We start from the raw sequence: 24,523 nt of genomic DNA on the forward strand, positions 1-24,523 counted from the left end.
TGGAGCCAATATTAATAGGTAGCTCTTACTTCAGGTGGAGAACCTCAACAGATCTTTCCGATTGATCCATGGAGCCAATATTAATAGGTAGCTCTTACTTCAGGTGGAGAACCTCAACAGATCTTTCCGATTGATCCATGGAGCCAATATTAATAGGTAGCTCTTACTTCAGGTGGAGAACCTCAACAGATCTTTCCAAATGATTCGTGGAGCCAATATTAATAGGAAGCTCTTACTTCAAGTGGAGAACCTCAACAGATCTTTCTGAAAGATCCAAATCTAGAACAATGAGGTTAGAGCTGATTACACTGAGTGAGAAATCCCACCCCAGCCAATGATCACCATTGGAACGTGTGGGAGCTCTAGGAGTAAAAAACTAAGAGATAAAGATAAAGATTGATTCCAAAAGGTTTAAAAATGACCTTTTTCACAATAGAAACTGCCCACTTTACATATATATCCACTCAACCACACATAAAAGTTCCACGGTAAGTGAGAAGAAGCAACCTGGCAAAAATAAAACGCTCAACACTAGTGAGAAGCATTTCCATGAGATATGTAATATTCCAAAGTTTGTATTCAGTAAGTATAAAGTGTGCTAGTAAATCTACGGCTTAATAATAATCTTATTATAGTTAATATCGTGACCTAGTGTACTGACAACTAAATCAAGGTAAAAGCCTCAAAAAGTTACAGAAACTTTAAAAATTGAGTCAATAACGTTGGTACAGAAATAAACCTACGCGTTTCACGCACAGGCTCTTTCTCAAGGGATCAATGAAATGAGCTCAAGGAGTGGCCAACTGTTGGTGGGCAAACAAAATCCAGTTGTCAACAAGCCCCACCAAAATGAGCAACAAGGGCTCAGAACCAGCAGTTCTCCCCGATGGAGAAGGGGGAGGAGCTGTTACGAGCACATAACATCTAATGCTCAGGTACTACTTGGTTTAACCAATCAGGTTTATTTATTTAGAGCTGCACCAATGAGGGGCTGCATAAGCCTTTCTCTACTCTGGCTTATGGCCACTATGGCTTAATGACTGACACACTATTTTCTTAGATCTATACCCTTTTCAACTATACCCAATTACATCCAGGGGCCTAGCCAGTGTAACAACACACCGCTTGTAATAGGGTCTTGCAGAATGGAAAAATGGAATGTGTACTGGGCATCCTGTTCCAGTTACTACTAAGAATATTTGATTCTTTTGCAGAGATTCATGACCTCTGGGCTATTTAAGGTTTGAGCTTGAAATCCAAAGTTTATGTTGAGCAACATTCTGTTGATACTGATGATTTTATCATTACTGTAACGTACCGTCCGGAGCTGCGGGGCTGGTATTTGGGAAGGGGCAGCACAGATGGCCGATCAATGTCCCTCAAATTCCGGGCATTCGTTATCTGCGCTTACGAAATTAGGGAGTTTTAAAAGGGATGGGATGAAACTCAGGCTGAGGGAAACAGTAGGAGACCCGACACCGAGGAGCAACAGTCACAGTTTATAGCCCAATGGGGCCTGTTGGGGTTCTAGTATGTGTCCTGTGCTGTATTGTAGTGGGAGCCCAGCCATCAGGTAAGGGGTCTTTTATATTTCTCTGCCTTTTACCCAAAATGAATCAACCTTCTTTAACACTGCTCTAGAACTATAACACTGATCTAGAACTATAAAAGGGAATTATTATGGGTGAAAAACCTGTAGTATTTGGGCTTCCAAATATTGTGGAATGTGAACCCCTTTATAACCAGAGCTGTGAGTAAGCGGATATGTACTGGAATAGTCCCTTACTGCCAGACTCCTCTCCCATGGTCCCTAACTTTATTATAGTTAGTTTCCCAGAATTCCAGCCTAATTCTGGATGCTGAAAAGGAGCCTTCAATGCACACCGTCTAGATGTATACATTCATGCAAGTAGTGGTTGTGTGTTATTGAGTGTGTTGGTGTGAAGTATGTGATGTCTGACGGGGTTGGACTGGGCCGATGGGACACTGGGATAAAGCCCCAGACCCGATCCCCACCTGCCCTTCCCCTTCAATCACAGCAAAGGAAAGGGGGGGGGGCTGGTGGTGGGTCAGCAGGAGGGTGGCAGGGGCCCTAGAGGGGATGTAGGAAGCCCTGGGCTAGCATGCCTTGGTGGGACTCTCACTCCCTAGTCCGACTCTGATGCCTGGTTTGGGCAAATGCTCTGCCCAGAAGCCACTATCATTAGGTACAAGCCAGTTGGGTGGGAAAGGGGAAAAAAACAAACAAACATCCCCTAAAGGCAGCTGTTCCCTGCCTATTAGGAGGCTTCCCTTTGTCCATGAACCCTATAGCAGTGATCCCCAACCAATGGCTCCCAGTCCACTTTTTTTTTGGTTTGTTTTTGTATCCAGAAAGAAAAGGCTGCGGCAGACCCGTGATTCAAAATGGAAGAGTTGAATCTTTGTACGTGGTGGGCCGATTGAAATCTATTAGATATCTATGTAATGGAGGTTACATTGCAGATAAAAAAGGTCCGAAATCCGAATATGGCACAGCCAAATGTACAGAAAATGGGTATGATCCTAAGCCAAGGTGTTTGGGTAAGTACCATCCTCACTTACATAACCTTCTATCTATCACTATAGTTAATGGTATTTTTATAGATAGGGAGGGGGTAGATTTGCCTTGGCACTGCCCAGTTTTTACTTTCTACTTCCACAATGCCAGATTTTCAAGAAACAATTATTTGGGGGTGATTTGGCACTGATACCCAAGATACTTCCAAGGTTCTTCACCATGAACTTAACATTAGTGGGCCCCACCAACCCAGTTCTGCGCCCCTCTCGCTCCGAGCCAGGCACCCCTCCCCCACCTACGTAAGTAAAAGTGTAGGGGGAGGTTCGCGACTGGGGTGGGTTGGCAAATTAGGTGCTAGCCCTGGTGGGCCCCAGACACCCTAGTCTGATACTATTGATGTCATGGAATGTAATCATGCTTATATTTATTTACCCCAGAGGCTGAGGCTTCAGCAGCAATCTAAACCTCAATAATGAAGACCAGTTGCAAAGTTGCTTAGAATTGGCTGTTCAACAACATACAAAAAGTTAACTTAAAAGTGAACCACCCCTTTGAGAAGAAGCATTGAGAATTTCATTGGTAACTCACTAGCAATTAAAGGAAAACTATACCCCCAGAATGATTACGTAACCAACAGTTTATATTATATTAAGTGGCCTATTAAAGAATCTCCCCAAACTGGAATATATATATCAGTAAATATTGCCCTTTTACATCCTTTCCCTTGAGCCGCCATTTAGTGATGGGCTGTGTGCTCCCTCAGAGATCAGCTGACAGGAAGTGATGCAGCTCTAACTGTAACAGGAAGTAGTGTGGGAGCAAAAGGCAGAACTCTGCCCATTCATTGGCGGTTGGGGCCTAGCATGTATGTGTGCCTTGGCTTGTTTGTGTGCACTGTGACTCCTATGATCCCAGGGGGCGGCCCTTAGTACTTAAAATGGCAGTTTCCTATTTAGGATTACCCAATGGCACATACTGCTAAAAAAGTATTTTTTTATGAAAATGGTTTATTTAGATGAAGCAGGGTTTTACATATGAGCTGTTTGGGAGAGACCTACATTGTTTGGGGGTATAGTTTCCCTTTACGTGTTTCCATATGGTTGTTCTCTACCTCAGCGCCGTGCTCTCTCTCCGAGGAAGACATGGACGCAAACGGCATCGCAATGGCCCTCCATCGGGTGTGGCTTACGTCCCCAATAAAGCATGGAGACACCGCTTCGTTTAGATGTAAAGAGGGATATGAAATATCTGACTCAAAGCTGTTAGATTCAACGTGCAGTGACGGCGTTCTCACTTACCCTAATTGCACCAAACCAGGTAAGTACTAACATTGGGAAAGGCAAAAGCGCTTGCATCTTGCCAGACTAATTTAGTCGCCTTTTATGAGGAGGTGAGCAGGAACCTTGATGCTGGAATGGCAGTGGATGGGATCTACTTGGACTTTGCTAAAGCGATTGATACAGTACCTCACAGAAGGTTAATGATCAAATTAAGGAATATTGGCCTAGAACATAATGGGCCTGATTCACTAAAGGGCGATAAAACGTGCGCTATTTTTATTGTGCGCTAAAATTTTTACCGCGGCTTAATTTTGGCGATTTTTCGCACAATTCACTATAAGCATACTCGCACTTTTTTACGCGTGATATTGCATGCGTTATTTAACTCGCGAAAGGCTATTTCAATGCGGTATTTGCCGGTACATGCGCTAAATACGCGAATAATCGCCGCATATGAATGGTAGCATATAAATGGTATCATATAAATAGTAGCATATAAATAGTAGATGCTTATAAATAGTAGCCACTAGTGATGAGCGAATGTGTTCTGGTTTCTTTAGTGAAAAATTAGCAAATCTTTCGAAAGATCCCCGAAACGGCAAAAATGTTGTGCGGGCAAAAAAATTGTTGCTGTGACTATTATTTTTTGACACTTGTATCAATTTTTGGATGTGCGGTGAATTTTTGCGTGGCAAATTTTTTCATGCATTTTGCCATTGGCAGATTGTTTTGAGAAACGCATGAAAAAATCCGCCGCGAAAAAAATTCAACGCACGTCCAAAAATTCACTGCGAATCCATGCCTGGCGAAACATTTCATCACTTGTAGCCAAATAGAAATAGTCGCGCAAATGAACGCACGCCATGTTAGCCATACACGCCAATACTTGCGGAAAATTACTGTATTAAAAATGAACATTTCGCTGCAAACTGGCGGCTGCGTCACTCTAGCAGAAACACAGACTTGAATAAATAACACTGTAAGTCCATATTTTATTGCAAAAAATCATTTACTGTATAATTGTATAATTTTTCGCCTGCCTGTAGTAGGTGTTAATTTTCGCATAGCCGAATGCGATATTTAGCGCGCAAAAGTTATAGTGAATCATGCGATCATATTCTTTTCAGCGCGGAAATTAACGCAAAACGGTAAAAGACGTTAAAAACGGTAAAACTGGTGATTTTTCGCACGCGATAATACTATGGTGAATCGCGCGCAAATTATTTCGCGTTTTTTAACGCGAAAAAGTGTACGATAATTTTTATCGCCCTTTAGTGAATCAGGCCCAATATCTGTAATTGGATAGAGAACTGGCTGAAGGATAGATTACACAGAGTGGGGTAAATGGAACATTTTCTAATTGGACCAGTGTGGTTAGTGGGTACCGCAGGGGCCAGTCCTTGGTCCTTTGCTTTTTAACTTGTTTATTAATGACCTGGAGGGGGGCATAGACAGTACTGTTTCTATTTTTGCTGATGACACTAAATTGTGCAAAACAAGTTCCATGCAGGATGTGCCGCTTTGCAGAGCGATTTGACATTACATTACATTAACATTTATTTATAAAGCGCCAACATACCCCGCAGCGCTGTACAATAAGTGGGTTCCATACATTGGGCATACAGAGTAACATATAAAGCAATCAATAACCGATACAAGAGGGGAAGAGAGCCCTGCCCAAAAGAGCTTACAATCTACAAGGAGAAAGGGTTGAGATTTGACTAAATTGGAAAACTGGGCAGCAAAGTGGAAAATGAGGTTCAATGTTGATAAGTGCAAAGTTATGCCCTTTGGTAGAAATAATATAAATGCAAACTATCTACTGAATGGTAGTGAGTTGGGGGTTTCCTTAATGGAGAAGGATCTAGGGGTTTTTGTAGATAACAAGTTGTCTAATTCCAGGCAGTGTCATTCTGGGCTACTAAAGCAAATAAAGTGCTGTCTTGTATAAAAAGGGCATTGACTCAAGGGATGAAACATAATTTTGCCCCTTTATAGGTCCCTGGTAAGGCCTCACCCTGAGTATGGGGGGCAGTTTTGGGCTCCGGTCCTTAAGAAGGATATTAATGAGCTGGAGAAAGTGCAGAGAGAGGGTTAAACTATGAGGGTAGACTGTCAGGGTTGGGGTTGTTTTCTCTGGAAAAGAGGCGCTTGCGAGGGGACATGATTACTCTGTACAAGTACATTAGAGGGGATTATAGGCAGTTGGGGGATGTTCTTTTTTCCCATAAAAACAATCAGCGCACCAGAGGTCACCCCTTTAGATTAGAGGAAAGGAGCTTCCATTTGAAGCAGCGTAGGGGGTTCCTCACGGTGAGGGCAGTGAGGGGGTTGGGGAATGCCCTGCCGGGGGATGTTGGGTAGGGGGTTCCTCACGGTTAGGGCAGTGAGGGGGTTGGGGAATGCCCTGCCGGGGGATGTTGGGTAGGGGGTTCCTCACGGTGAGGGCAATGAGGTTGGGGAATGCCCTGCCGGGGGATGTTGGGTAGGGGGTTCCTCACGGTGAGGGCAGTGAGGGGGTTGGGGAATGCCCTGCCGGGGGATGTTGGGTAGGGGGTTCCTCACGGTGAGGGCAATGAGGTTGGGGAATGCCCTGCCGGGGGATGTTGGGTAGGGGGTTCCTCACGGTGAGGGCAGTGAGGGGGTTGGGGAATGCCCTGCCGGGGGATGTTGGGTAGGGGGTTCCTCACGGTGAAGGCAGTAAGGAGGTTGGGGAATGCCCTGCTGGGGGATGTTGGGTAGGGGGTTCCTCACGGTGAAGGCAGTGAGGAGGTTGGGGAATGCCCTTCCGGGGCATGTTGGGTAGGGGGTTCCTCACGGTGAGGGCAGTGAGGGGTTGGGGAATGCCCTGCCGGGGGATGTTGGGTAGGGGGTTCCTCACGGTGAGGGCAGGGAGGGGGTTGGGGAATGCCCTGCCGGGGGATGTTGGGTAGGGGGTTCCTCACGGTGAGGGCAGTGAGGTTGGGGAATGCCCTGCCGGAGGATGTTGGGTAGGGGGTTCCTCACGGTGAGGGCAGTGAGGGGGTTGGGGAATGCCCTGCCAGGGGATGTTGGGTAGGGGGTTCCTCACGGTGAGGGCAGTGAGGTTGGGGAATGCCCTGCCGGAGGATGTTGGGTAGGGGGTTCCTCACGGTGAGGGCAGTGAGGAGGTTGGGGAATGCCCTGCCGGGGGATGTTGGGTAGGGGGTTCCTCACGGTGAGGGCAGTGAGGGGGTTGGGGAATGCCCTGCCGGGGGATGTTGGGTAGGGGGTTCCTCACGGTGAGGGCAGTGAGGTTGGGGAATGCCCTGCCGGAGGATGTTGGGTAGGGGGTTCCTCACGGTGAGGGCAGTGAGGAGGTTGGGGAATGCCCTGCCGGGGGATGTTGGGTAGGGGGTTCCTCACGGTGAGGGCAGTGAGGGGGTTGGGGAATGCCCTGCCGGGGGATGTTGGGTAGGGGGTTTCTCATGGTGAGGGCAGTGGGTTTGGGGAATGCCCTGCCGGGGGATGTTGGGTAGGGGGTTCCTCACGGTGAGGGCAGGGAGGGGGTTGGGGAATGCCCTGCCAGGGGATGTTGGGTAGGGGGTTCCTCACGGTGAGGGCAGTGAGGTTGGGGAATGCCCTGCCGGAGGATGTTGGGTAGGGGGTTCCTCACGGTGAGGGCAGTGAGGAGGTTGGGGAATGCCCTGCCGGGGGATGTTGGGTAGGGGGTTCCTCACGGTGAGGGCAGTGAGGGGGTTGGGGAATGCCCTGCCGGGGGTTGTTGGGTAGGGGGTTCCTCACGGTGAGGGCAGTGAGGGGGTTGGGGAATGCCCTGCCGGGGGATGTTTGGTAGGGGGTTCCTCATGGTGAGGGCAGTGAGGGGGTTGGGGAATGCCCTGCCGGGGGATGTTGGGTAGGGGGTTCCTCACGGTGAGGGCAGTGAGGGGGTTGGGGAATTCCCTGCCGGGGGATGTTGGGTAGGGGGTTCCTCACGGTGAGGGCAGTGAGGGGGTTGGGGAATGCCCTGCCGGGGGATGTTGGGTAGGGGGTTCCTCACGGTGAGGGCAGTGAGGGGGTTGGGGAATGCCCTGCCGGGGGATGTTGGGTAGGGGGCTCCTCACTGTGAGGGCAGTGAGGGGGTTGGGGAATGCCCTGCCGGGGGATGTTGGGTAGGGGGCTCCTCACTGTGAGGGCAGTGAGGGGGTTGGGGAATGCCTTGCCGGGGGATGTTGGGTAGGGGGTTCCTCACGGTGAAGGCAGTGAGGTTGGGGAATGCTCTTCCTAGTGATGGGGTAATGGCAGATTCTGTTAATGCCTATAAGAGGGGCCTGGATGAGTTCTTGAACAAGCAGAATATCCAAGGCTATTGTGATACTAATATCTACAGTTAGTATTAGTGGTTGTATATATAGTTTATGTATGTGAGTGTACAGATTGGTATAGGATAGATAAGTATAGGTTATGTGTGTTGGGTTTAATTGGATGGGTTGAACTTGATGGACTCTGGTCTTTTTTCATCCCTATGTAACTATGTAACATACAAACTTTACATTCTAATCTTGTTCCTTTGATAAATATCCCTATTTTCTTATCTCAACCAATGTTATCCAGATCCATGCACAGCCCTGGATGTATCATACACCACAACATTCCCCGGGAAACTTCTCAGGCACCACAGAACACACCCATACCTATTATAAAGCTATTCAAAAATCCCAGCTGTCAATTATATATTGCCTGCCACACCTCTAAGCGGGGCAAATGATTACTTTTACTTTCCATTCAGCACTTCCTAGATGTTACTGTAGCTAATTTTGTAGCCAGTGCATAGGCATGTGAATCAGGCCCCCCCATACTGGCACATACACAAGATTAAGGGGGGATACAAAGCTTGCCTTACTAACATTGCCCACAAAATGGCGTCTGCCGTCTGGCTGTGATTGTGTGATTCCAAGACTGAAGGAAACAAGATTTATATTATTTATACAGTGTAAGTGAAGTTCATTTTACTTGACAAACACAAAAGAATACGGTAGATGCCAATGCCAATGTAACAACTGTTGTTCTAGATGGCTGTGGGCCCCCACCAGAAGTGTCCCATGGAGAAACAGTGGAAGATCCCAACAAGTTCTATGAACATGGCGCGGCTGTGACGTATAAGTGCCAACAGAGTTATACCCTTGAGGGGAAAAAACAGATCTCATGTAGAAATGGGCAATGGGACGATCCCCCAGTCTGCAAAGGTACATTTGGGTACATGTATGAATATGGGAATTAGGGTTTGGATTCAGTATAGGCAAAACTGGATTCCGGATTCCTCCAAACCCACAAATAAAGGATTAACTAGTTTCTTATACAAGGTTCCTCAGCAAAATGGCCTCCAATCGCTCTACAAGTATTCCCGTTTCTCTGTCCATTCCCAGCAGCTGAGATGCACCCTATGTACCACATTCAGCTGTGTGCAGCCATGATGTATGAGGGGTAACAATAGTTAGTTAATGGCCACGCAATGTTTTTGATGCCCAGAATGATCTGAGAACCTTATTTCTGTAAAGCCCAATGAATCAGTAACTTCCAAGGTGGGACGCCTTAAGACCTTAAAGGGGCCAGACAATGCTTTATGACAGATTGATCAACAGAGTTTAGAGCTTACTTCTAAAAAACTCACTCATGTTGGATTCATTCCTATGGGATTTTTATTGTGTCTTTGTTTTATCTCTACCTTAGGCCCCTGCTCTCTTTCCGAGGAGGAGATGGAAGCAAATGGTCTCAGATTAGACTATCCTTTGTGGTGGAGAAGTTCCCCGGTGAAGCATGAAAACATAGTTTCATTTAGCTGTGTGCAGAGATATGACATATCTGACTCAAGCCTGCTCAGAGTAAGGTGCAACGATGGGGTTGTTATGTACCCCAAGTGCATGAAACTAGGTAAGTACTAATATGGTACCTACAGAAATGGGTTAATTTCTTCTGATTGGGATTGGGTCTCCTAGAACCTACCAGCCCTGGAGAACCTAACAGTTAAGATCCACTGTGAAATTGCCCTTGACTGGTGTTCACTAGGGCTGGGGTCCACCTGGAGATAGATCTTCTTCTTCTTACCCTAAACTGGGGTTCTAGCATTGAAGGTATTGTAATATGGGATGTTATTAGTGCCTATTAATATAGAGGCAAAGATGGAGTTTCACCATTATTACTATTTTCCATATTTTGACCAAGCTCTCAGTGTTGCCAAATGTATTAGGATGGAGAAGTGAATGGGTCATGGAGCACTGAGACTCCTTTGTTATTTGGTATGTTATTCTAAGTTATCATATATGATTTCATTGGCTTTCTAGGCACCAAATAATTGGATAGTATGTGGAACGTCTTCACATTTGCATGGTCATAGTCAATGGGTTTCATGTTCAAATTAATCCTGCTCCATATACTGTATGTAGTCTATGGTAAAATGTTGCATGTGATTGACAAATGAACAATATTCCTGCGTAGAGAGCTGTGGACCCCCACCAGAAGTGCCACTCGGAGAAACAGTACAAGGTCAACTGGAGTCATATGGACACGGCTCGGTAATGACATATCGGTGTCCGCAATATTATACATTGGAGGGAAAGCAAAATGTTACATGTAGAAATGGAACATGGGATGAACCACCAGCCTGCAGAGGTACATGCACAATCTGAGGAATATGAAAGCTGATACTGTCCCTATATTTTCCCCATGGACCCTCCTCTGGTCACATTTATTTTTTCCAGTTTCAGAGCTATTTAAGTTGTTATTAGCTGCCAATATAATACATTTTGAAACAACAGCGCCACCTGCTGGCCAGTTCATGTAACAGTACAGACAGAGAGAGATACCTTCAGAAGAGAAACAGAGAAGTGTTCTGATGTTGCTCTGCTCAGGGAAGGGGCATCTGAGGCTACTGATTTCTTTGCTAATGCCTATAGCAATCTTGAAATGTCTTGATTTAATATTCTATGCTGGCAATATCATCACCGGCATTTTCTGCTATAAAATTCTGTTTTTCTTGCCTGTCAGAACCATGCAAGGTCACCTGTAAAGACTTGGACGAAAAAAACATCACCTGGATTTGGCCATTCCCTATAAAACGACACGTTCTGCATGGAGAGTTCATTTTATTTCATTGCTTAGAAGGATATGAGACATCTAAAAAAGATCTACTTATGGTACAATGTCAGCAAGGTAGAATGGCCATTCCCAATTGCACTGAACAAGGTAAGCCATGATAGGTACAGTACTGTAGGGCATCACTAGAGTGAAGGTGGCCATACATGATGTGATCCACTTATTTGGTGAGGTCACCAAATGAGAGGATCTTCTCCCGATATCCCCACCTAAGGTGGGCAATATCAGGCTCATTTGATTATTTGGCCCTAGGGCCAAGCGATCAAATTAAAACTGTGAGTTGGACCGAACACCGCATCAATGATCCTATGTGGTCCCTGATCCTGTGGATGGATCAAAACTGCCTGATTGAGATCTAGTCGTCCAAATTTCTTGTATTAACTAGAAAGTCAGTTCACAGGACCATAAAGAAATGTAATTTTCAACCATTTTGTGCTGAATAGCAAAATAAAAATGTTCTTGGGGTTAACTGACCGTAGTCAGGGCCGGCTTTGAGTTTACAAGAACAACTTCTAGTTGACATCAAGATTTTCCCTTAGTCAGTGGAGATATTTTCCCACCAAACTGAATCTGATCCAGAGACAATGTGATAAATCAGTTCTATTGCTATTAACAGTCCCATCTTTTTAATTCTTCTAGATCCTCATGCGGAAGGAACTCCCCACCGGTCCGATTTCTGGCAGATGTTCAAGCCCCCCATGTAACACAAAGATAGGGAATGCACAGAAGTGAAAGAGCTAATGGACTTATAGCCGTCATTGCATTTGCTGTTATACGTTCCTTTCCTCAATAGGTTTCCCTTCCCTTTTGTAAGCAATATAATCCCATAAACTGCACTGGTAATTATATACTTCTCCTCCACCTTCTGCCTTAAATACATTCTCTATGAATATTGCATTATGTGTGTGTGTGTGTGTGTGTGAGTGATTATTTAATACAATTATACTAAAGTAATAAATTATTTACCCCTAGGGACTCCAGAACTACAGTATTGTTGAACGTGGCATTAGACTAGTAGCCCAAGTCAGTAGAACATCTTGAGGAGGCAATGGCCATTGGTTATTGTTGTTGCCTTTCCTGGAGCCCTTTGACTGGGAAACTCATTGTGATGAATTGTAGGACCTCTCTGTGAGTCTCCCCTAGTCTAGTTTGAAGGGGTATTTGATGAATTAAGAGACCCCCTTGTGTCAGTCCAAAACCTTTAGTTATATTGGATTGTCCATCTTGAGAGTCTACATCACAAACATGGGAATATGGTGAATGACAGGGATCATGTACAGGTACTGTTTTATTATTACAGAGAAAAGGGAATCATTTAACCATGAAATAAACCCAATAGGGCTGTTCTGCCCCCAATAAGGGGTAATTATATCTTAGTTGGGATCAAGTACAGGTACTGTTTTATTATTACAGAGAAAAGGGAATCATTTAACCATTAAATAAACCCAATAGGACTGTTCTGCGCCAATAAGGGGTAATTATATCTTAGTTGGGATCAAGTACAGGTACTGTTTTATTATTACAGAGAAAAGGGAATCATTTAACCATGAAATAAACCCAATAGGGCTGTTCTGCCCCCAATAAGGGGTAATTATATCTTAGTTGGGATCAAGTACAGGTACTGTTTTATTATTACAGAGAAAAGGGAATCATTTAACCATTAAATAAACCCAATAGGACTGTTCTGCGCCAATAAGGGGTAATTATATCTTAGTTGGGATCAAGTACAGGTACTGTTTTATTATTACAGAGAAAAGGGAATCATTTAACCATTAAATAAACCCAATAGGGCTGTTCTGCCCCCAATAAGGGGTAATTATATCTTAGTTGGGATCAAGTACAGGTACTGTTTTATTATTACAGAGAAAAGGGAATCATTTAACCATTAAATAAACCCAATAGGACTGTTCTGCGCCAATAAGGGGTAATTATATCTTAGTTGGGATCAAGTACAGGTACTGTTTTATTATTACAGAGAAAAGGGAATCATTTAACCATTAAATAAACCCAATAGGGCTGTTCTGCCCCCAATAAGGGGTAATTATATCTTAGTTGGGATCATGTACAGGTACTGTTTTATTATTACAGAGAAAAGGGAATCATTTACCCATTAAATAAACCCAATAGGGCTGTTCTGCCCCAATAAGGGGTAATTATATCTTAGTTGGGATCAAGTACAGATACTGTTTTATTATTACAGAGAAAAGGGAATCATTTAACCATTAAATAAACCCAATAGGGCTGTTCTGCCCCCAATAAGGGGTAATTATATCTTAGTTGGGATCAAGTACAGGTACTGTTTTATTATTACAGAGAAAAGGGAATCATTTAACCATGAAATAAACCCAATAGGGCTGTTCTGCCCCCAATAAGGGGTAATTATATCTTAGTTGGGATCAAGTACAGGTACTGTTTTATTATTACAGAGAAAAGGGAATCATTTAACCATTAAATAAACCCAATAGGACTGTTCTGCGCCAATAAGGGGTAATTATATCTTAGTTGGGATCAAGTACAGGTACTGTTTTATTATTACAGAGAAAAGGGAATCATTTAACCATTAAATAAACCCAATAGGGCTGTTCTGCCCCCAATAAGGGGTAATTATATCTTAGTTGGGATCAAGTACAGGTACTGTTTTATTATTACAGAGAAAAGGGAATCATTTAACCATTAAATAAACCCAATAGGACTGTTCTGCGCCAATAAGGGGTAATTATATCTTAGTTGGGATCAAGTACAGGTACTGTTTTATTATTACAGAGAAAAGGGAATCATTTAACCATTAAATAAACCCAATAGGGCTGTTCTGCCCCCAATAAGGGGTAATTATATCTTAGTTGGGATCATGTACAGGTACTGTTTTATTATTACAGAGAAAAGGGAATCATTTACCCATTAAATAAACCCAATAGGGCTGTTCTGCCCCCAATAAGGGGTAATTATATCTTAGTTGGGAACAAGTACAGGTACTGTTTTATTATTACAGAGAAAAGGGAATCATTTAACCATGAAATAAACCCAATAGGACTGTTCTGCCCCCAATAAGGGGTAATTATATCTTAGTTGGGATCAAGTACAGGTACTGCTTTATTATTACAGAGAAAAGGGAATCATTTAACCATTAAATAAACCCAATAGGGCTGTTCTGCCCCCAATAAGGGGTAATTATATCTTAGTTGGGATCAAGTACAGGTACTGTTTTATTATTACAGAGAAAAGGGAATCATTTAACCATTAAATAAACCCAATAGGATTGTTCTGCCCCCAATAAGGGGTAATTATATCTTAGTTGGGATCAAGTACAGGTGCTGTTTTATTATTACAGAGAAAAGGGAATCATTTAAACATAAAATAAATCCAATAGGATTGTTCTGCCCCCAATGGGGAGGATGGGAGGGAAAGATGGGCCTTTGCTAGACCTGCAGAACTTAGGGTGTAGTATAACTACAACTTACTGTAGCTGTGTCCAGTGTAGCAAAGATAGATGCCAGAAGGTTCTTGCAGTTGAACAAGCGAACTGGTTTATTGTCAAAGACAATCAATGTGCAGGGTTATTGTAATAAACTCACATACAGATGATATATGAAAGTACTCCCTGAGGACAGCAAAGAGAGGATGCACACCGGTTTATCCCACCTCCTTTAGAGTCTGGGCAGGGTAAATGCACCTGGGCAGCTTGGCACCCGTTTGGAAGCAGTCAGGATAGATACCTCAGTCCTCAGGTTGAATACCTCTAGCTTTATGGGTCCTATAGCCGACTGTGGAACAGGGTTCAGATACTGCCTGTCTCCTATGTCCGTGGCCCTATACTGAGGCAACATTGCCTGTATGGAAAGTACTTCCAGCTACTTTCCTTGGTGGAGCCAAAACTGCCCTTGCTTCCTTCCCTCTCTCACTTTCCTAGAAAGTGCTCTACAAGAGTAACTATCTAATTGGTCCTCATTCACGGGGTCCCTGTCCCCGACTTTTCTAGAGCAGATGGTAACTCTAGGGCAATAATGGTTTTACTGGGGCCTATATTCCAATCCCATGCTCAGTGAACCTTCACCTGAGACACAGAGGCAACCAAAGAGGAAAAAACAGCTTCCTGCTCAACACTATATGAGAGTGCAAGAGGTGTGGTCAACCCAAATAAACCAATAAGGCATAAGTAAAGGGTGAACTAGATACAAGGGTCTTTACCCAGTAACAGCAGCAAATAAGGAAGTATTAGGGTTTAAAGCCATAGGGCAAGATTAACCCTATGGGTCCCTACATTTCCATAGTAGATAGGTGAATGGGTGAGTGTTTAGCCTATTTAGGGAACTATGGCTTAATGACTGACACACTTGTAATTAACTGGTAATTTATGCCTTTTCTAACTCTGTGGTCCCCAAGTTATCTGGACAGCTATAAAGGGTCCTTAATGTAAAGGGAAGCAAGTCCTTTTTTCTGTGTCATAGCATGACCTTTTGCAGTTTGGCCAAAAGGTAGCGCTGTGGTGTAGTATAATAGGCTGAGCAGCCATGAGACTGGAGGCCATTTTGTGAAACTCTCTGCCTGAGCAAGCAGGTAGGGAGATATTGTGGAATTTGGGAATAGGTAGGTCCAGACAGAATAGGCAGCTCCTGTTATAGGTCACACTAGGTGTGATAGACAGGCAGGGCTAGCTAGTAAGCAGTTTCTGGCTCCGACAAGATTTTGCAGAGGGATTATTATCCTGGGTATAATACTGGCCAGAGTAGGGTTATCAGGGAACAGACCTAGGGTTAGATAGTGATCGCCCAGGTTCCACTGGAAGCATATACCTGAAAACTGGGAGTTAACCCATTGTGCCCTACGGGGAGACCATTTGTACTGCCTGTTTTGTGAGATGCTACTACCTGCCTATTCTGTGCTGTAATTACTCCTAAGTGGCTGTGTAAATAAACAGTTCATGGTTTCAACGTTAAGAACCACTGGCGCCCATTTATTGAGAAATACAACACATATCCACCTGGCCTCCATACAAAGCGAGGGCTCACCCCTGAGGGATTGAGTCTCAGCGCGGATGATATATGGTGTGGTTTGTGGTAAACAGAAGGGCTAATTTACCATAAGCTCACATACTTATATTTTCTTAGATCTATACCCTTTTCAACTATACCCAATTACATCCAGGGGCCTAGCCAGTGTAACAACACACCGCTTGTAATAGGGTCTTGCAGAATGGAAAAATGGAATGTGTACTGGGCATCCTGTTCCAGTTACTACAGAGAATATTTGATTCTGTTCCAGAGATTCATGACCTCTGGGCTATTTAAGGTTTGAGCTTGAAATCCAAAGTTTATGTTGAGCAACATTCTGTTGATACTGATGATTTTATCATTACTGTAACGTACCGTCCGGAGCTGCGGGGCTGGTATTTGGGAAGGGGCAGCACAGATGGCCGATCAATGTCCCTCGAATTCCGGGCATTCGTTATCTGCGCTTACGAAATTAGGGAGTTTTAAAAGGGATGGGATGAAACTCAGGCTGAGGGAAACAGTAGGAGACCCGACACCGAGGAGGAACAGTCACAGTTTATAGCCCAATGGGGCCTGTTGGGGTTCTGGTATCTGTCCTGTGCTGTATTGTAGTGGGAGCCCAGGCATCAGGTAAGGGGTCTTTTATATTTCTCTGCCTTTTACCCAAAATGAATCAACCTTCTTTAACACTGCTCTAGAACTAGAACACTGCACTAGAACTAGAACACTGCTCTAGAACTATAAAAGTGAATTATTATGGGTGAAAACCTATAGTATTTGGGCTTCCAAATATTGTGGAAGCTGAACCCCTTAATAACCAGAGCTGTGAGTGAGCGGATATGTACTGGAATAGTCCCTTACTGCCGGACTCCTCTCCCATGGTCCCTAACTTTATTATAGTTAGTTTCCCAGAATTCCAGCCTAATTCTGGATGCTGAAAAGGAGCCTTCAATGCACACCGTCTAGATATATGCATTCATGCAAGTAGTGGTTGTGTCATATTGAGTGTGTGAAGTATGTAATGTCTGATGGGGTTGGACTGGGCCGATGGGACACTGGGATAAAACCCAGTGGGGGGCTGGTGTTGGGTCAGCAGGAGGGTGGCAGGGGCCCTAGAGGGGATGTGGGGGGCCCTGGGCTAGCATGCCTTGGTGGGCCATTCACTCCTCATCCGACTCTGATGCCTGGTTTGGGCAAGTGCTCTACCCAGAAGCCACTATCATTAGGTACAAGCCAGTTGGGTGAGAAAGGGAAAAAAAGCTGACAAACATCCCCTAAAGGCAGCTGTTCCCTGCCTATTAGGAGGCTTCCTTTTGTCCATGAAGCAGTAATCCCCAACCACAACATGTTGCTCACCAACCCCTTGGATGTGGCCTCAAGTTTTGGTTGCATAAAAACCAGATGTACTGCCAAACAGAGCCCCCTGTAGGCTGCCAGTCCACATAGGGGCTACCAAATAGCCAACTACAGCCCTTATTTGCCCCCCCAGGAACTTCTTATTGCTTTTGTTGCTCCCCAACTCTTCTTACATTTGAATGTGGCTTATGGGTATAAATGGTTGGGGATCTCTGTTAGAAATCCCATATCCCATAAGAATGAATAGAACATGGGTGAGTTTTTATGTATTAAGCTCTAAACTCACATTTAGATAATTCTGCCCCTAAGTGTGACCCAACATTCCAGTCCACTTTTTTTTTTTTTGGTTTGTTTTTGTATCCAGAAGAAAAAACCTGTGGCAAACCCGTGATTCAAAATGGAAGAGTTGATACTTGGTTTTGGGTGGACCGACCTATAGATGGAAATGCTAATTATCGATGTAATGAAGGTTACATTCCAGTGAATAAGGAGCGTAGATCCGAATATGGCACAGCCAAATGTACAGAAAATGGGTGGGATCCTAAGCCAAGGTGTTTGGGTAAGTACCATCTTCACTTACATAACCTTCTATCTATCACTATAGTTAATGGTATTTTTATAGCTAGGGAGGGGGTAGATTTGCCTTGGCACTGCCCAGTTTTTACTTTCTACTTCCACAATGCCAGATTTTCAAGAAACAATTATTTGGGGGTGATTTGGCACTGATACCCAAGATACTTCCAAGGTTGTTCACCATGAACTTAACATTAGTGGGCCCCACCAACCCAGTTCTGTACCCCTCTCGCTCCGAGCCAGGCACCCCTCCCCCACCTACGTAAGTAAAAGTGTAGGGGGAGGTTTGCGGCTGGGGTGGGAAGGCCAATTAGGTGATACTATTGATGTCATGGAGCATATTCATGCTTATATTTATTTACCCCAGAGGCTGAGGCTTCAGCAGCAATCAGGACAAAAACACCAAGGAACTATTTAGGATTACCCAATGGCACATACTACTAAAAAGTATATTTATATGACAATGGTTTATTAGATGAAGCAGGGTTTTACATATGAGCTTGACCTACATTGTTTGGGGGTATAGTTACCCTTTAAGTGTTTCCATATGGTTCTTCTCTACCTCAGCGCCGTGCTCTCTCTCCGAGGAAGACATGGACGCAAACGGCATCGCAATGAGCCGCTTTCTGAGGTGGCTTACGTCCCCAATAAAGCATGGAGACAACGCTATATTTAGCTGTAAAAAGGGATATGAAATATCTGACTCAAAGATGTTGTATTCAAAGTGCAGTGACGGCGTTCTCACTTACCCCAAGTGCACCAAACCAGGTAAGTACTAACATTTGGGAAAGGCAAAAGCGCTCGCATGTTGATGGAGCCTGGAAAGCTTGGCATTTTCCTTCCATGACTTAAAGTCCATTCATCAGTAATAAAATATTACCAAACACATACAAACGTTGTATCCCAATCTATTTTCTTATCTCAACCAATGTTATCCAGTTCCATGCACAGCCCTGGATGTATAATACACCCCAACATTCCCCGGGAAACTTCTCAGGCACCACAGCAAACACCCATACGCATTATAAAGCTATTTCAAAATCCCAGCTGTCAATCATATATCGCCTGCCACACCTCTAGGTGGGGCAGACAATTACTTTCACTTTCCATGCAGCACTTCCTAGATGTTACTGTAGCTAATTGTGTAGCCAGTGCATGGGCATGTGAATCAGGCCCCCCCATACTGGCACATACACAAGATTAAAGGGGGATACAAAGCTTGCCTTAATAACAGTGCCCACAAAATGGCGTCTGCCATCTGGCTGTGATTGTTTGATTCCCAGACTGAAGGAAACAAGATTTATATTATTTATACAGTGTAAGTGAAGTTCATTTTACTTGACAAACACAAAAGAATACAGTAGATGCCAATGCCAATGTAACAACTGTTGTTCTAGATGGCTGTGGGCCCCCACCAGAAGTGTCCCATGGTGAAACAGTGGAAGATCCCAACAAGTTCTATGAACATGGCGCGGCTGTGACGTATAAGTGCCAACAGAGTTATACCCTTGAGGGGAAAAAACAGATCTCATGTAGAAATGGGCAATGGGACGATCCCCCAGTCTGCAAAGGTACATTTGGGTACATGTATGAATATGGGAATTAGGGTTTGGATTCAGTATAGGCAAAACTGGATTCCGGATTCCTCCAAACCCACAAAAGGATTAACTAGTTTCTTATACAAGGTTCCTCAGCAAAATGGCCTCCAATCACCCTACAAGTATTCCGTTTCTCTGTCCATCCCCAGCAGCTGAGATGCACCCTATGTACCACATTCAGCTGTGTGCAGCCATGATGTATGAGGGGTAACAATAGTTAGTAAATGGCCAAAGCAATGTTTTTGATGCCCAGAATGATCTGAGAACCTTATTTCTGTAAAGCCCAATGAATCAGTAACTTCCAAGGTGGGACGCCTTAAGACCTTAAAGGGGCCAGACAATGCTTTGTGACAGATTGATCAACAGAGTTTAGAGCTTAATTCCTAAAAACTCACTCATGTCGGATTCATTCCTATGGGATTTTTATTGTGTCTTTGTTTTATCTCTACCTTAGGCCCCTGCTCTCTTTCTGAGGAGGAGATGGAAGCAAATGGTCTCAGAATAGATGATCCTTTGTGGAGAAGTTCCCCGGTGAAGCATAAAAACATAGTTTCCTTTAGCTGTGTGCAGACATATGACATATCTGACTCAAGCCTGCTGAGAGTAAGGTGCAACGATGGGGTTGTTATGTACCCCAAGTGCATCAAACAAGGTAAGTGCTAATTTGGTACCTGCAGAAATGGGTTCATTTCATCACTCAAGGTCTAGTTATTGCAGTATTTACATCTAGAGCCCACCTCTTTGTGTAATGTCCTGGGTCAAGGAGCAAAGGCAAGGGGCGAAGGAGCAAAGGCAAGGGACGAAGGAGCAAAGGAAAGGGGCAAAGGAGCAAAGACAAGGGGCGAAGGAGCAAAGGCAAGGGGCAAAGGAGCAAAGGCAAGGGGCGAAGGAGCCAAGGAAAGGGGCAAAAGAGCAAAGGCAAGGGGCCAAGGAGCAAAGGCAAGGGGCAAAGGAGCAAAGACAAGGGGCGAAAGAGCAAAGGAAAGGGGCAAAGGAGCAAAGGCAAGGGGCCAAGGAGCAAAGGCAAGGAGCAAAGGAAAGGGGCAAAGGAGCAAAGGCAAGGGGCGAAGGAGCAAAGGCAAGGGGCGAAGGAGCAAAGGAAAGGGCGAAAGAGCAAAGGCAAGGGGCAAAGGAGCAAAGGCAAGGGGCGAAGGAGCAAAGGCAAGGAGCGAAGGAGCAAAGGAGCAAAGGCAAGGGGCAAAGGAGCAAAGGCAAGGAGGAAAGGCAAGGGGCGAAGGAGCAAAGACAAGGGACGAAAGAGCAAAGGCAAGGGGCCAAAGAGCAAAGGCAAGGGACAAAGGAGCAAAGGAGCAAAGGAAGGGACGAAGGAGCAAAGGCAAGGGACAAAGGAGCAAAGAAAAGGGGCGAAGGAACAAAGGCAAGGGCTGAAGGAGCAAAGGCAAGGGGCGAAGGAGCAAAGGCAAGGGGCCAAGGAGCAAAGGCAAGGCACCAAGGAGCAAAGACAAGGGGCCAAGGAGCAAAGGCAAGGCGCCAAGGAGCAAAGGCAAGGGGCGAAGGAGCAAAGGCAAGGAGCGAAGGAGCAAATGAGCAAAGGCAAGGGGCAAAGGAGGAAAGGCAAGGGGTGAAGGAGGAAAGACAAGGAGCGAAGGAGCAAAGGCAAGGGGCGAAGGAGGAAAGGCAAGGAGCGAAGGAGCAAAGGCAAGGGGCGAAGGAGCAAAGGTAAGGGGCGAAGGAGGAAAGGCAAGGGGCGAAGGAGGAAAGGCAAGGAGCGAAGGAGGAAAGGCAAGGAGCGAAGGAGAAAAGGCAAGGAGCGAAGGAACAAAGGCAAGGGGCGAAGGAGCAAAGGCAAGGGGCGAAGGAGCAAAGGCAAGGGGCGAAGGAGCAAAGGCAAGGGGCGAAGGAGGAAAGGCAAGGAGCGAAGGAACAAAGGCAAGGGGCGAAGGAGCAAATGCAAGGGGCGAAGGAGCAAAGGCAAGGGGCGAAGGAGCAAAGGCAAGGGGCGAAGGAGGAAAGGCAAGGGGCGAAGGAGCAAAGGCAAGGGGCAAAGGAGCAAAGGCATGGGGCGAAGGAGGAAAGGCAAGGAGCGAAGGAACAAAGGCAAGGGGCGAAGGAGCAAAGGCAAGGGGTGAAGGAGGAAAGGCAAGGGGTGAAGGAGCAAAGGCAAGGGGTGAAGGAGCAAAGGCAAGGGGCGAAGGAGCAAAGGCAAGGGGCGAAGGAGGAAAGGCAAGGGGCGAAGGAGCAAAGGCAAGGGGCGAAGGAGGAAAGGCAAGGGGCGAAGGAGCAAAGGCAAGGGGCGAAGGAGCAAAGGCAAGGGGCGAAGGAGCAAAGGCAAGGGGCGAAGGAGCAAAGGCAAGGGGTGAAGGAGCAAAGGCAAGGGGCATGATCAGGAGCCAGAACAGGGAACACAAGCTAGGGGCAAGGCACAGTGCTTCATGTTAGACCAAGGCAAGGTTTGTGAAGAAGACTGGACTTAACATAATGCATGGGAAGAGAGACGAGTAGCAAACTTTAGCTATTAGCCAACAACCAGGAGGTCCTGGAATCAAACCCCAGCAGAGCCTAACAGGAAACCAGAGGAAGAGCAAGAAAAAGCTCAGTCTTACAATCTCCAGCCATGTGCACAGCTGAGCATGGAGAGTGGCTGCAGGATTGGGTTTGGGCCTCCTAGAACCTACAGTACCAGCTTTGGAGACTCTAACAGTTAAGACACACTGTGAAACTGTCCTTGACTGGTGTTCACTAGGACTGGGGCCACCTGGCGATAGATCCGCTTCTGCTGCTCTGTTTATTTAACTCCAGCTCACCACCCTTGGCCAATCATGAGACAGACTATATCTCCCACAACCCCTTGAATCCTACAATTCTCAAGGGACCCCTCCAAACATAGTCAGGATACAGCTTGTCATCATTCCACTTTTCATGTTAGTCCCCGGGGCACAGCTTACAGCGACTTACAAAAACATAAACACCTATCTGACTTAATGGACACTTTTTGGAGACTTATAAATGATAAACACTCACTTTATCATTTGGTAAGTTATTCTAGGTTATCATATATGATTTCATTGGCTTTCTAGGCACCAAATAATTGGATAGTGTGTGGAACTTCTTAACATTTGCATAGTCATAGTCAATGGGTTTCATGTTCAAATTAAACCTGCTCCATATACTGTATATAGTCTATGGTAAAATGTTGGGTGTAATTGACAAATGAACAATATTCCTGCGTAGAGAGCTGCGGACCCCCACCAGAAGTGCCACTCGGAGAAACAGTACAAGGTCAACTGGAGTCATATGGACACGGCTCGGTAATGACATATCGGTGTCTGCAATATTATACATTGGAGGGAAAACAAAATGTTACGTGTAGAAATGGAACATGGGATGAACCACCAGCCTGCAGAGGTACATGCACAATCTGAAGAATATGAAAGCTGATACTGTCCCTATATTTTCCCCAAGGACCCTCCTCTGGTCACATTTATTTTTTCCAGTTTCAGAGCTACTTAAGTTGTTATTAACCAATATAATACATTTTGAAACAACAGCGCCACCTGCTGGCCAGTTCATGTAACAGTACAGACAGAGAGAGATACCTTCAGAAGGGAAACAGAGAAGTGTTCTGATGTTGCTCTGCTCAGGGAAGGGGCATCTGAGGCTACTGATTTCTTTGCTAATACCTATAGTAATCTTGAAATGTCTTGATTTAATATTCTATGCTGGCAATATAATCACCGGTCTTTACTGCTATAAAATTCTGTTTTTCTTGCCTTTCAGAACCATGCAAGGTCACCTGTAAAGAAATGGAGGAAAACAAAATCAACTGGATTAGGCTGTTCCCTTTTAAACGACACGTTCCGCATGGAGACTTCATGTTATTTTATTGCGTAGAAGGATATGATATATCTAACAAAACTCTACTTATGGTACAATGTCAGCAAGGTAGAATGGCCATTCCCAAGTGTACTGAACAAGGTGAGCCATGATAGGTACAGTACTGTAGGGTGAAGGTGGCCATACATGATGTGATCCGCTCATTTGGTGAGGTCGCCAAATGACAGGATCTTCTCCCGATATCCCCACCTAAGGTGGGCAATATCAGGCTCATTTGATTATTTAGCCCTAGGGCCAAGCGATCAAATTAAAACGGTGAGCATAGGCGCTGTCGGACCGAAGACCTCATCCATGTGGTCCCGATCTGATGGAAAATTAGCTATGCAATTTAGGATTAATGTGGTAAATCAGTTCTATTGCTATTAACAGCCCCTTCTTTTTAATTCTTCTAGATCCTCATGCGGAAGGAACTCCCCAATGGTCCGATTTCTGGCAGATGTTCAAGCCCCCCAAGTAACGCAAAGACAGGGAATGCACAGAAGTGAAAGAGCTAATGGACTTATAGCCGTCATTGCATTTGCTGTTATACGTTCCTTTCCTCAATAGGTTTCCCTTCCCTTTTGTAAGCAATATAATCCCATAAACTGCACTGGTAATTATATACTTCTCCTCCACCTTCTGCCTTAAATACATTCTCTATGGATATTGCATTATGTGTGTGTGATTATTTAATACAATTATACTAAAATAATAAATTATTTACTGCTAGGGTCTCCAAGAACTACAGTATTGTTGAACGTGGCATTAGACTAGTAGCCCAAGTCAGTAGAACATCTTGAGGAGGCAATGGCCATTGGTTATTGTTGTTGCCTTTCCTGGAGCCCTTTGACTGGGAAACTCATTGTGATGAATTGTAGGACCTCTCTGTGAGTCTCCCCTAGTCTAGTTTGAAGGGGTATTTGATGAATTAAGAGACCCCCTTGTGTCACTCCAAAATCTTTAGTTATATTGGATTGTCCATCTTGAGAGTCTACATCACAAACATGGGAATATGGTGAATGATGGGGTTCTGCTCCTGCTGGTATAGGCTTTGCTTCTCTATGTATACTTGCATTTTCTCTCTGGAAAGGTACAGTATCTCCTGATCAGATCTCAAAGCCTTCTACTATGCATTAAGGTAAGTAGCTGTTATTTTTCAACATTTACTCTTTAAAGAAGAATATCCAGGAGTTATTTTCAACAGCCTACAGAGGTCTACACTAAATCCATTCTACCATCAGTACC

The 24,523-nt window shown here is 44.9% G+C and overlaps 2 protein-coding genes across 3 annotated transcripts; both read left to right on the plus strand.

The window, feature by feature from the left end:
• Positions 1–355: 355 nt before the first annotated feature.
• LOC100497496 (coagulation factor XIII B chain) lies at positions 356–11,824 on the plus strand. The gene is made up of 8 exons (XM_002938333.5): positions 356–1,573; positions 2,374–2,562; positions 3,656–3,856; positions 8,850–9,023; positions 9,508–9,708; positions 10,273–10,446; positions 10,822–11,019; positions 11,569–11,824. Exons 1-8 carry the CDS (start codon positions 1,510–1,512, stop codon positions 11,631–11,633), a joined length of 1,266 nt encoding a protein of 421 aa, XP_002938379.1. The 5' UTR covers positions 356–1,509; the 3' UTR covers positions 11,634–11,824.
• A 4,256-nt stretch (positions 11,825–16,080) lies between these two features.
• Positions 16,081–23,949, plus strand: LOC100497803 (coagulation factor XIII B chain). Of its 2 annotated transcripts, XM_002938335.5 has the most exons (8): positions 16,096–16,547; positions 17,638–17,832; positions 18,414–18,614; positions 19,244–19,417; positions 19,899–20,096; positions 22,637–22,810; positions 23,183–23,380; positions 23,692–23,949. In XM_002938335.5, the coding sequence occupies exons 1-8, from the start codon at positions 16,484–16,486 to the stop codon at positions 23,754–23,756; spliced, it is 1,269 nt and encodes a 422-aa protein (XP_002938381.1). In that variant the 5' UTR covers positions 16,096–16,483; the 3' UTR covers positions 23,757–23,949. The 2 variants fall into 2 exon arrangements, with proteins under 2 accessions (XP_012809417.1, XP_002938381.1); XM_012953963.3 differs by lacking the exon at positions 23,183–23,380 and having other exon boundaries at positions 16,081–16,547.
• Positions 23,950–24,523: the final 574 nt, after the last annotated feature.

Source organism: Xenopus tropicalis, chromosome 8 (assembly GCF_000004195.4).
Source record: "Xenopus tropicalis strain Nigerian chromosome 8, UCB_Xtro_10.0, whole genome shotgun sequence".
Lineage (NCBI taxonomy): Eukaryota > Metazoa > Chordata > Amphibia > Anura > Pipidae > Xenopus > Xenopus tropicalis.